The sequence below is a fragment of the Zootoca vivipara genome, chromosome Z1 (assembly GCF_965207765.1).
Source record: "Zootoca vivipara chromosome Z1, rZooViv2.hap1.1, whole genome shotgun sequence".
NCBI lineage: Eukaryota > Metazoa > Chordata > Lepidosauria > Squamata > Lacertidae > Zootoca > Zootoca vivipara.
Genome location: NC_142583.1, coordinates 49,747,730 through 49,760,027, shown reverse-complemented (window position 1 = coordinate 49,760,027; position 12,298 = coordinate 49,747,730). Strand labels below are relative to the sequence as shown.

General features: G+C 40.2%; 1 protein-coding gene across 34 annotated transcripts in view; it reads left to right on the top strand.

Annotated features, from left to right (window-relative positions):
• Positions 1-12,298, top strand: part of ANK2 (ankyrin 2) — a 316,546-nt gene that overhangs the window by 232,328 nt on the left and 71,920 nt on the right. For 30 of the 34 annotated variants that reach the window (XM_088660422.1, XM_088660406.1, XM_088660416.1 and 27 more), the window contains 9 exons: positions 553-651; positions 790-888; positions 4,541-4,639; positions 4,894-5,091; positions 8,302-8,400; positions 9,667-9,765; positions 10,217-10,414; positions 11,763-11,861; positions 11,961-12,059. In XM_088660422.1, the coding sequence (XP_088516548.1) occupies positions 553-651; positions 790-888; positions 4,541-4,639; positions 4,894-5,091; positions 8,302-8,400; positions 9,667-9,765; positions 10,217-10,414; positions 11,763-11,861; positions 11,961-12,059 (1,089 nt within the window). The remainder of the gene's footprint in view (positions 1-552; positions 652-789; positions 889-4,540; positions 4,640-4,893; positions 5,092-8,301; positions 8,401-9,666; positions 9,766-10,216; positions 10,415-11,762; positions 11,862-11,960; positions 12,060-12,298) is intronic. The other 4 variants (XM_088660421.1, XM_088660417.1, XM_088660420.1 and 1 more) reach the window with 1 other exon arrangement.

The window sequence follows — 12,298 nt, the reverse complement described above, 5'->3', positions numbered from 1 at the left end:
CACTAAAGGCTGCTGATGTTAATCACCACATACTGAGTGTATGTAGTGGCAAGGCAGTCTCAAAGATAACCAGGTTCTGAGTTGTTAGGACTTTATAAACGTAAGAGTAAAAGCCTAAACTTGGTCCAGTAGCATTTTATTTCACCCACACACGAGTGTTGCAAGAAAATTTCAAATACAAGTTGGCAAAGCCTGCATTTCACATCAAGCCCATTGTGCAGACGTTATCATAAAATCCTTGATGCATTATGCTTTCTCTATATGCGCATCTATGTGGTTGTCTTATTTACACATTTGGGATAGCACTATTTTTTCATGTGAAGAACACCACACACATTAAATTGCACATGGGACACATTTTGCATTTTCAAAAGGGCACTTTAGCTCCACACATTCTGTTTGGGCTGGGATTAAATGGGAATAAACTGGCCCTGGCGTATATGCTTTCTCAGTATGTCAGAACCTGACGTTACCGAAGAAAATCTGATAATCTAACGCTGTATGAGAACTGAGGGGTGCATGCTATAACTAACATGATTGTCTTTTGCACAGAATGGTTTTACTCCACTGCACATTGCTTGCAAGAAAAATCGCATTAAAGTCATGGAACTGCTGGTGAAATACGGGGCTTCTATCCAAGCTATAACAGAGGTAGAGAAATTTCCTAAAGAAGCATCTCTCCCCACTATTTCTTCCTTCTCTTAGTTCCACACTCTCCTTTTAAATAAATGAGGAAGATCCTAAAGGCGCTCTGCAGAGGAGTAAAATTGCTGTTGCTTTATTTCACAGTCGGGCCTTACACCAATACATGTGGCTGCATTTATGGGCCATTTGAACATAGTTCTCCTACTGCTGCAGAATGGAGCCTCTCCAGATGTCACTAACATTGTGAGTATGTCTTACATCTGAGTAATCATAGCTTTGCTGCACTGCCATTTATGTTGCATTTGGTATGATTAATTTATTAAACTTCCCTATAAATCTGTCTTGCATAAATGCATACAAAAGGGGGAATGTGTTTTTCTTTCTTTTGCTCTTCTGTCTCTCTTTGGTTTAGTTATTTTTTATATATAGATATATTTTTAACTTCTAGATAAAGAAAATCTTAAGTGTTTTAGATGCAATGTTGCTTTGAGCCTGTGTGGTGTACTTGTTAAAGTGTTGGACCCCACTTGGTCATAATACACACTGGGTCACCTTGGGCCAGTCACAGTCTCTCAGCCTAGCCTATCACACAGGGTTTTATGGGAATTAAATGGTCATGGTGAGGAGAAGAACCACCTTGAGCTCCTTAGAGAAAAAAGTATTATATAAATGCAATAGATTAATAAATTTCAGGTTCCTTGACTTAAAAAAAATGATACCTTTGTGGTATTGGCAGACTTGACTTTACTATAGTAATAGGTGTTTGTGTACATAAACAAACATATACTTCTAGCTACCATAAATAGTCTTCAAAATAAACTTTGATTTAAAAATGGGATGCCCTTGAAAGAAAATAATTCATTCTAAACATGTTTACATGGAATTTAGTTGTTTTGAATTCATTGAGATTTAGTTCCTAGTACTGTAAATATAAGATTGCAGTCTAAATCTAATTGGATTCAGATTCAACTTTTGCCTGTGCTGTTTGCCAAATGCTTAAATCATCCAAGTGTAAAGGCAAAATAGCCTGTTATAATATTTATTACTAACAATCAAGACTGCTTAAGTGAAGCCCATCCTAATTCTGTATTTATACATACAGTACAGTTATTTTTGCCATATATAATTTATTCATAGAAATTAAGTTAACAAAATTACAGCTGGGAAAATAACTAAGGAGCCTAAAACAGACGGTAAAAACATTTCAATGTGACTTTAAATACCTAATTACTGTATTGTTTGGTATCATCACTTAAACCTGACAGTTGAATCAGTTATTGTTTTCAGAAATCAAATTCAACTTGAATGGTCTGCAAAACTAAAAGTCTCCTGGAGATTCATGGAACCATTCTAATGTGAATAATACGTTTTGGATTATGGAAAGATCTGTAGAAACACTATGATACATCTGGAACTAGAAACAGAGAGGTTCTAGCAGGAAGTTGCAGGCTAAGTATAGCAGCTGACCTGAAATAAGCATAATCTTCTATGGCCATTTGCTTCTGTCCCCTCCCTACTCCTCTTCTTGTTGTGTGTCAGCTTTGATGCAGAGATCATGGTTTGGATCAAGCCATATGCTATTACATCCAAACCAGAGAAGTCTGGTACAATGCAAGCCAAGATCACCACATCAAAAGTCTTGCCTTATGGAGTAGGGAGGAGTGTGCAGTTAGAATGCTTGGGAATGGCTTAAGAAATACCGTATTTTTCCATGTATAAGACTAGGGTTTTCCCCTTAAAAAATAATGTCCAAAATTTGGGGGCATCTTATACACGGATAGATCTCCTCCCATTTTCTTAAATCGGAGTCCCCCAAAATTGGGAGCGTCTTATACATGGGGGCATCTTATAGACAGAAAAATACGGTAATTATTTATAAATCTGTGAATGCACACCTTAAATGCAAACTATGCCTGAAGAGATAGTTTTGTTCCATGTCTCCAGGCAAGAGTATTTAGCAGGAGTGTAGGGAAAGGGAAAGGACCCCTGGGCGGTTAAGTCCAGTCAAACTTGACTATGGGGTGTGGCGCTCATCTCACTTGGCCGAGGAAGCCGGCGTTTGTCCTCAGACAGCTTTCCGGGTCATGTGGTCAGCATGACTAAACTGGAGTAGTCATGGTTGGAATAGCTATTAATCAACTTTAGGGAGCTTACCTGGATGAGCGATACCCTTGTATTTCCTGTGTGGGAGATTCTTTTGGGGAGGGGATTTGTTCATTAACATAGTTTAGGCCAGGCATGGCCAAACTTGGCCCTCTGGCTGTTTTGGGACTACAACTCCCACCATCCCTACCTAACATGACCAGTGGTCAGGGATGATGGAAATTGTAGTCCCAATGCTGAACCATAGCAGCCAGCATAGTAGTGGGCATCCCAATCTCACATACATCAGTGGGGTGGGACGGGAGTGCTCACCTGACTGCCATGGAAGCATGGAAGCATGGAAGTTAGGCATTGGGTGTTTGGGTTTGGAGTCCTGAACACAAAATGCCTGTGTTAGCTATGCAAAGAGAAATTTTATCAGTGTTCTTCATATGTTTATTCTAAGCCCAGGCTGCTTGTACAGGGTGGTTCCTTTTTGTATAAAGTCCCCTTTTTACTTTGTTCCCGTAACCAAGTTCCCTCTTGTGTGACCTAAGTGTGCTCAACCTGGGACCAGAGAGATGACCTAGTCATGTTGTGTCCTGTCAACTGAATTATAGTCTCTTCATCAGGGGGTTATATATTGCTGGTTGTGAGCAGGGTTATTCCTCTCCTGTCCACAACTCCACCCTGTTTGGGCTGCTGGTAGAGACAAGATTGAGGTGGAGGCGGGTGGGGCAAAGCAGAACTCAGGCTGGGTACGGGGTGAGGTTCAGGCTAGATACTGGACTGGGCAGTTCAAGGTGAGGGGAAGGGTCCCTGCTGGATGCAGGGCTCAGACTGTGCTCTAGAAACATACCACTTCAATGTTACTTCAGCAAGGAGCAAACTGAGACTCAGCTCTATATAGAAGCAGCAATAGGTGCATCCTTAGTGTTAGTCCCAAAGCAGAAAGGTGCTGCTTTGATTAGATTAAAGGGGGCCCAACCACCCCTGTCCTCCTTCTGGGTCTTCAATGATGTCACCATAAGTCCAAGAACAGCAGCACCAGGTTCTCTGGCTGGAGAGATAGTGCCACCTCCCCCCGATTGGTGAAGATTAATCTACCCTCTTGTTTCTAGATATATGCCCCTCAAAGACATGCTCAGCAGTGGCATTTTAGGAGGAATTGCTACATAGAATCATGGTTGGAAGCAGTGGGGGTTTTTTCAGGGGGTACTCAATGGTATGGAGTAGAGGCACTGTTTTTGGTTGTTGTTAAAAATGGTGACACTTACTGTAACAACTTTGTGGTGAGTACCAGCACCTATTTTTCTAGGGGGAAAGCAGTGGTTGGAAGGGACCCTGAGGGTTATCTAGTTTAACCCCCTACAATGCAGGAAACTCAATGCATGGTCCTCCATCCAATTTGAAACCATATTGGATCTTGCTTAGCTTTGCAAATATGCCAACACTTTTATTCCTGCACCACCAGCAGGACATTCATCACTCATGTTCTGCCTCCATGGTCAGAGGCATTGCCGTCAATTACCAGTTGCTGGAGATCACAGAGCTCTTGTACTCATGTTGCAGACTTTCTTCAGGCATCTGGTTGACCAATGGGAGAACAGGATGCTGGGCTAGACGGGCCATTAGCCAAATCCAGCATAGTTTTCTTATGTTCTTCCTAGCTTTGCATGAGTGACATTTTGGATATTAGGAGTAGAGGCCTTGCTTCCATTACACTGAACATTGACCAATATGAATGAAGCTAATAAGGTTTTCATTCGGGTGGCTAATACATCGAAAAATCTGGGGTTGTTGTTTTTTTCAGCGTGGTGAAACTGCATTACATATGGCTGCTCGCGCAGGACAGGTGGAAGTGGTGCGCTGCCTCCTGAGGAATGGTGCACTAGTTGACGCCCGAGCAAGGGTATGTGTTTTCACCTTTGTTACAAAAGCAGAAGAGTTTCTAAGTGTGCTATCTACACGTCGTTCCCCCCACCCCCCATGCCCAGCCCTTGGGTCATTTTGTAGATTTATTTGTAGTGGTGGTGGTGGTGGGGAGTTCCGTATGTATCTACCTTTTGAACACATCTAGAATAATTATTTGAAACTGGGGGAAATGAGGCTTCACCTTTAATAACAACAGTCCCACTCTAACTTCTGTCCTGCTTTGAGTTGTAGGAGGAACAGACTCCATTGCATATTGCCTCTCGCTTGGGTAAAACAGAAATTGTCCAGCTGTTGCTGCAGCACATGGCACACCCAGATGCTGCAACTACTAATGGGTATACACCGCTGCACATCTCTGCCCGAGAAGGTCAAGTTGATGTAGCATCAGTTCTTTTGGAAGCAGGTGCAGCACACTCTTTGGCTACCAAGGTAAAATCTGATGTTTTGGTATGAACAGTCCTATAGTGAGCTGGCTAATGCTAGTATTGAACTTCCATTAAGTCTTCATCAAGTCTCTACCTGTAGATCAGGAATAAGGGTGCTTGCTTAATTTGACAGCTGTGAATTCTGATATGAACTGACCTGATACACACCTTACAATTTGGAACTGACAGCACAGTTCTAGAAGTTCCAATCATCTGAAAGGTATAGAGCAGGTCAGGTCATATCAGAATTCACAACCATCAAATTAAGCAAGCATCCTTATTCCCATACAACAGATAGAGAGATCTGATGAGGAGAGATGAGAGTTTGATGAAGTGCTTGGTGTCTACTCAGAAGTAAGGCCGATTGAGGGCAATGGGTCTTACTCTCTGAAAATTGCTAGCATCAAAATATATTTAGAAATGTGTATTTTGATTATGGATGGGAGAGAAATTTAATTCCATTTCATTTAAGGCCAAAGCTACCCAATTTACACCTTCCAATACAATATAAGAACCAAAACACAGCCAATCTTCAAAATTCCAGTTCTCCGAATTTTGCAATGCAGTTCTTCAGACAAGTAATGTATAGAAAATTGCATGTACTAAAATAAAAGTGTACATTAAAATGCATATATATTAGTGAAAGTAACATACAAAATGCTTTACTATTAGGGAAAATATACTTTGTAAATTTTTGTGTATATTGGAAGAAATTCACATTAAAATTCAGGTGAATTTTCTTGAGGGTCTTATTTTCTTTTTTAAAAAAAACCCCACAAACTGATGTGGAAATGTGGGAAACTGAAGATGGAAAAATCAAAAACAGGGAGAAACTGAAATTAATAGATTCATTCATCCCAAATATTGAGAAGAAAAGTAGATTTAAAAGTGAATTTTTGTGCAGGTTCTGAAAAAAATGCAGAAAAAGTGGAAATAGGATAGCAAGGGCTTCTTTGTGATACAAGAGTACATGAACCAGAAGTAGCCTGATTTGTACATCTCTGAATATGAATAACAGTAGAGCTATAGTTAAGTTAGAAGTGGTTGGCACCGTGGGGCGGTGTCCTTCTGACACCGGTGTCACTGCTTATCTGGACAGGGCGAGGCAGTAGTCAGATCAGGGATGCCCAGGTGCACCAATGGATAGAGTTCATTGCCTCCATTGTTGTTGTGCCTGCACAGTCCTGATCTCACTGCTACCATGCCCAGTCACCACTCAGGTAAGTAGTAATGGTGTTGGCATCGAGAGAGTGATTCTGCAGTGCCACTCCCGAGTTAGACCAAAGTAAATTCTCCAAAAGCAGTCTTCCCTCCAGACATTTCAGTGGCCATGAGTTGGAATCCAAAAAGTATGGAGGGCACCAGCTTGAGGAAACCTCATTGTAAGCACTGTAAAGTAAAAGCAGTTTAATATTTAAATTAATTTAAATATTTAATATTTAAAAGCACATTTAATATGTGCATAAACTGAGTGACATCTGATAGAGCTACCGTTGCCATATTACCTTGTTTGCCTTAGCATATTACTTTCTAAGTGCCGGCACAGTGATTCAGAGCAAGAGGTGTTTGATCACAGGCAGATGATTATTAAGACAACTAAAATACATGGGGTGTGTGTGTGTATGATTTGTATTCAGATGATTAATTCTTAAGGAGCTGCTTGATTTAGACCCGATGAGTTATTTAAGTAGCTGCGTTCATTGTTCTCTAGTAAAGAATATGGGTTGTTACAAAAGAGGGTGCGCCGCCCAGTACGGAAATTGGAGGTGAAATGGTTTTACCTCAGTTAAAAGAAGTGAAAACATTTTGAAGATATGACATCTGTTCAAGTTTATTAATATTCCACACACCTTCAAAGTTGACATGAGAAATATGTACAGGAACCTGCTGATAGATAAGATAAGATAAGATATCTTTATTGTCATTGTCCCCTTGCGGGAACAACGAAATTACTTGGTTGCAACATCCACTCAGATAAAGCATTCCGCATAATCCAAAATTACAAAAACCTAATTAAAAACAGTAAATATAATACAAAATAACAAGTAAAATAAGATGACTTCAAAGTCCAGGCTTTCCATTTAAGGCCAAAATTGCTCTAGAGAAGAAACTGTTCCTGAGACGGCTCGTTCTTGCCTGCATTGTTCTATATCTCCGTCCCGATGGCAGGAGCTGAAAGAAATGGTGACCAGGGTGCGTTGGATCTCTTGATATATCTAGTGCTTTTTTATGGCACCTGGTGGTGTAAATTTGTTCTAAGGTGGTGAGTGAGCAGCCAATAATGCTCTCTGCTGTTTTAATAATTCTACACAGCCCTGCTCTATCCTGGGAAGTACAGCTTCCGTACCACACACATAAACCGTACGTGAGCACGCTTTGTATGGCACAGTGATAGAAGGCAAGCAGCAGCTTTTGTGGAAGATGGTTTTTCCTTAAAATTTCCCAATTTAGTTATCAGACGTCGCGGTAGAATGGTATTGAATGCCAAGCTGAAATCTACAAAAAGCATATTGCATATAAAATTCCTATTGCCAAATCCACAAATTGTTCTTTTCAGACTCCTGGGAGTTTAGGAAATAGTTAGGGGGTACAGTGAAGGCAGTTGCTGAGAAGGCATATCTCAAAGCAAAATTGAGTGCATGCGCAAATACTGCATGTCAGGTACTGCATATATACAGTATACACACCCCCAACTCACATATTTCAACATGTATTTGGTAAGTGGGGTGTCTTAATTTTGTAAGCTGTGTTCATTTACTTTTTGCAAAAAGAACAAAAGAAAGGTGTCTATAATAACTCCAGATAATAATAATAAAATAATAATTCTCAAAGCAGCTTACAAAAAACTGAAACATGCAATATACAAATTTCAAAATATAAATTAAACTTCAGGTTAGAACATTAGAACAACATTGATGGTGCAAAGGCCTCCTGAAATAAAACTGTTTCACCTGGCACCTGAAACTTAGCAGACATAATGCGAGCATGGGATATTTCCTTTTAGGGGTGGAAATACGTCGCAAATTGGGAAATATGCTATGGACCCTTGGGAAGTTATGATTAATTATTTTTTCAGTTCCTTTAATGATAAAATTTGATTTTAATTTGAGGGCTAAGCAGTTACTGCATTGAAAATATGTAGAGATTGTTCTTTAAAACCAAGTAATTAAGATTATATTGATGTTTTTGGTTTTTTCCACCTGTACATTTTTAGAAAGGATTCACACCACTGCATGTGGCAGCTAAATATGGAAGCATTGATGTGGCGAAACTCCTGCTGCAGCGTCGTGCATCTCCTGATTCATCTGGAAAGGTAGGAATTGGTGTCTGAATTTGCTTTTTTCAGTCAATACTGTTAATAATTTTCCATTGCAGTTATTAGAAGTAGCTTTTATTTATATATTAGTTTGTTTATACATTAACATAAATAAAATGCAACTGATGATTCCCAAGAGTGTCATAGATTAATTTTTGACACCAAAAAGGAATTGTATGCGCAGGAGTGTGGTTAACAAACACTGAAATATCATAAGCATTGCAGAAAACAAATCTGAAATATTAGTCAATTAATGACATGCAGTTGACAGACATATTTTATTCCACAATTGTAGAATTAGGCAACAAATCAGGAACTTATATGGGGAAATGGTCAAGAGACTCAGGGCAGGAATTAAATACAGCAGAAAGTAGCTGGAAAGGGGTTGATTTTTTTTAAGCAAGAATGATATCCATAATTCTGAAATTATTATTTTTTTAAGCTTTTAATCAATAGTATCTAACTCCATATAAACTAAGTCTAATCTATCCAAATACACAAAGCAGTTCTTGGAGCTGTAATAACCTTCAAGCAGATTTCATGCACGCATCTTAAAGGTAAAGGTAAAGGTACCCCTGACTATTAAATCCAGTTGCGGACAACTCTGGGGTTGCGGCGCTCATCTCGCTTTATGGGCCGAGGGAGCTGGTGTTTGTCCCCAGACAGCTGCTGGTCATGTGGCCAGCATGACAAAGCCGCCTCTGGCGAACCAGAGCAGTGCACGGCAATGCCGTTTACCTTCCCACTGGAGCGGTACCTATTTATCAACTTGCACTTTGACGTGCTTTCGAACTGCTAGGTGGCAGGAGCTGGGACCAAGCAACTGGAGGTCACCCTATCACGGGGATTCGAACCGCCGACCTTCTGATCGGCAAGCCCTAGGTTCAGTGGTTTAGACCACAGCGCCACCCATGTCCCCATGAACTAGGGCAATTTAAATTAATTTTTTAATAGCCTATCCCCTTTCAAAGCAAAGCCCCTTAACTAATGATTTCTTTAATGCCCTTTCTGTTCCTAAGCAACTTTTCTAATATGAAAATAATTCACCCTGAGTTCAATGTTTATGTTGTGCTGTTATCAGTCAATCGCTTCTTATTTAACATAACTCCCCCAGAGTGGCTGGGGGAACCCGGCCAGATGGGCGGGGTATAAATAATAAATTATTATTATTATTATTATTATTATGTTGTTTTGTAATGTAACGGTAGCTTGAAGCAGAGCTAACCATCACTTAATGCCATAACATAAACCCGCCCTTTCCAGAATGGCCTCACCCCCCTCCATGTTGCTGCTCATTACGACAACCAGAAGGTGGCCCTACTGTTGCTGGAGAAAGGTTCTTCCCCCCATGCTACTGCCAAGGTGAGATTTCCCATTCCATTCAAGAATGTTTCCTTGGAGTTCTGACAGTATAGGTGATGCTTATCTGTTTTTATCTAAGAAATAATTAGTTACATTAAAATTGCATACTGTCTAACAGAAGTAAACCTTTAAGCTTTAGGGGGAAATCTCCAGCGACGGACAGGATTTAAGAAAAGTCATTGCATGGTCCTGTTCTTGAATAATGTGCAAACCTTTGAGGATTTCACTACTAACTGGTGTCACAAAAATATCCCATGCTGCTGTGCTCTGACACAAGAATCCCTGACTGATATCTTGCTTGCTGAAGAATATTCCTCCCTTAGGTGGAAGATTTAGACTCAGTAAAAGCAAGAGAAGAATGGTCATTTTCTGGAGAAATAATGCATTGATATTTTTGTGAAAGAAAGCAGACATTACAAATAGATATTAATTCAAAGCAACTGGTTTTTAGAATGGATATACCCCTCTACATATTGCTGCTAAGAAGAATCAGATGCAAATAGCCACAACCCTGCTGAACTATGGAGCAGAGACCAATATTTTGACCAAACAAGGAGTGACTCCACTTCACCTGGCCTCTCAGGAAGGTCATGCTGACCTGGTGAACTTACTTTTGGAGAAAGGAGCTAATATCCACGTGGCCACAAAGGTAATGCCTTCTTGTTACTGGAAATAAATCCACTTAATGCTATCTAGAAAATGAAAGAAGGGATAGTATTGTCACACAGTTAACAGAAAAATATTATTGTATGTTAAATATGCAGAAACAGATAAATATGTTTCTACCACGATAAAATCTGGATAGTAGAAGCTTTCTAAAACACTAACTTGCTTGGTTTTTGGTCCCATACAGTTCTCATAGCCTGGTTCTCTGCCTATAGAATAACAGAGGAGGTTTTTCATGCATTTATTCTGTTGGTGCTGTGATGTTGTTGGCGTGACTTGTGTAGGGAGATCTGTTCTTGGAAGCTTTCGTTCATTCCTGAGAGAAAGGCCCCAAAGGATGGTGATGGACGTTTGCTCATTGCCCTCATAGGATGTTCTTCTCCTGTTCAATATGTGTATGAGGCCCCTGGCCATAGCATTCAGTGCTATCATTTCTCTCATGATATCCATCTCTACCTTTGACATTCATCTTCTTCAGATCTACACTTGCTGCTCTTTCATTTTGGGCCATAATTGGGGCTTGGCTGTGAGTGAGCTTCCTAGAATTAAATCTAGTCATGGTGGATGTGATAGACAGAATGATAGTTGGCAGTCTTTCTGACTTGTAAGTAGTTACAGGTAGGTAGCCGTGTTGGTCTGAGTCGAAGCAAAATAAAAAAATTCCTTCAGTAGCACCTTAAAGACCAACTAAGTTTATATTTTGGTATGAGCTTTCGTGTGCATGCACACTTCTTCAGATACACTAGAAACAGAAGTGTCAGACTCTATATATATACAGAGGGTGGTGGGGGTGGGTGGGAATGGGTGGTGGGCTGATGGGAGTGGTAAACCTGGAGATGGCTGTTAATGGCTGCTGATGGCTGCAATTAGCCATTAACAACCATCTCCAGGTTTACCACTCCCATCAGCCCACCACCCATTCCCACCCACCCCCACCACCCTCTGTATATATATAGGGTCTGACACTTCTGTTTCTAGTGTATCTGAAGAAGTGTGCATGCACACGAAAGCTCATACCAAAATATAAACTTAGTTGGTCTTTAAGGTGCTACTGAAGGAATTTTTTTATTTGACTTGTAAGTGATTAAGATTCCTCCCATTGATGGGATTCAGGCCCCTTGGTAGCACTAGTTCACAGCCTCGGGATATTCATGGTGAGAAGACATCTTCTCTTCAATGAAGACATAGCTACTGCCATTCATGCCTTTGTATGCCTGAGGTTTGACTGTGGTAATAAGCTTTACGTTTGGATGCTGTTTCAGAAGGTTCAGCTGTTGCAAATACTTCTGTATCTATAATACAATAAAAGACTGTTTATATTTAATTTACAGAGTGGATTGACATCTTTACATTTGGCAGCTCAGGAAGATAAAGTGAATGTAGCGGATATGCTGATAAAACATGGGGCAAACAAAGATGCCCAGACTAAGGTATATCAGTAACTTCCAAGATGATAAAATAAATTTCCAGTGTGATATCATATTCACTACTTATTTTTGTGGTTTTTTTGGGTCGCTCTTTATTTGTAGCTGGGTTACAGTCCATTAATAGTGGCTTGTCACTATGGGAACGTCAAGATGGTCAACTTTCTCCTGAAGCAGGGAGCTAACGTCAATGCAAAGACAAAGGTAAACATTTGTTCATAATTTTATCTCCCCCTCCCCTTTGCTGCTTTGCAAACATATGATGGTAATTTGCACTTCGTATTTTAACTGTTCCAGGGAAGTATGCTGAAAGCAGAATGTGGTTCTCATTGACTGTAGCCAGTTTGGTCAAAATTGCAATGCAGTACTCAGTAAGCCAAGCTGAGAACCATTAATAATTCGTTTGTGGACTAGGGACACATGTGCATGCATCAGAAGCAGAC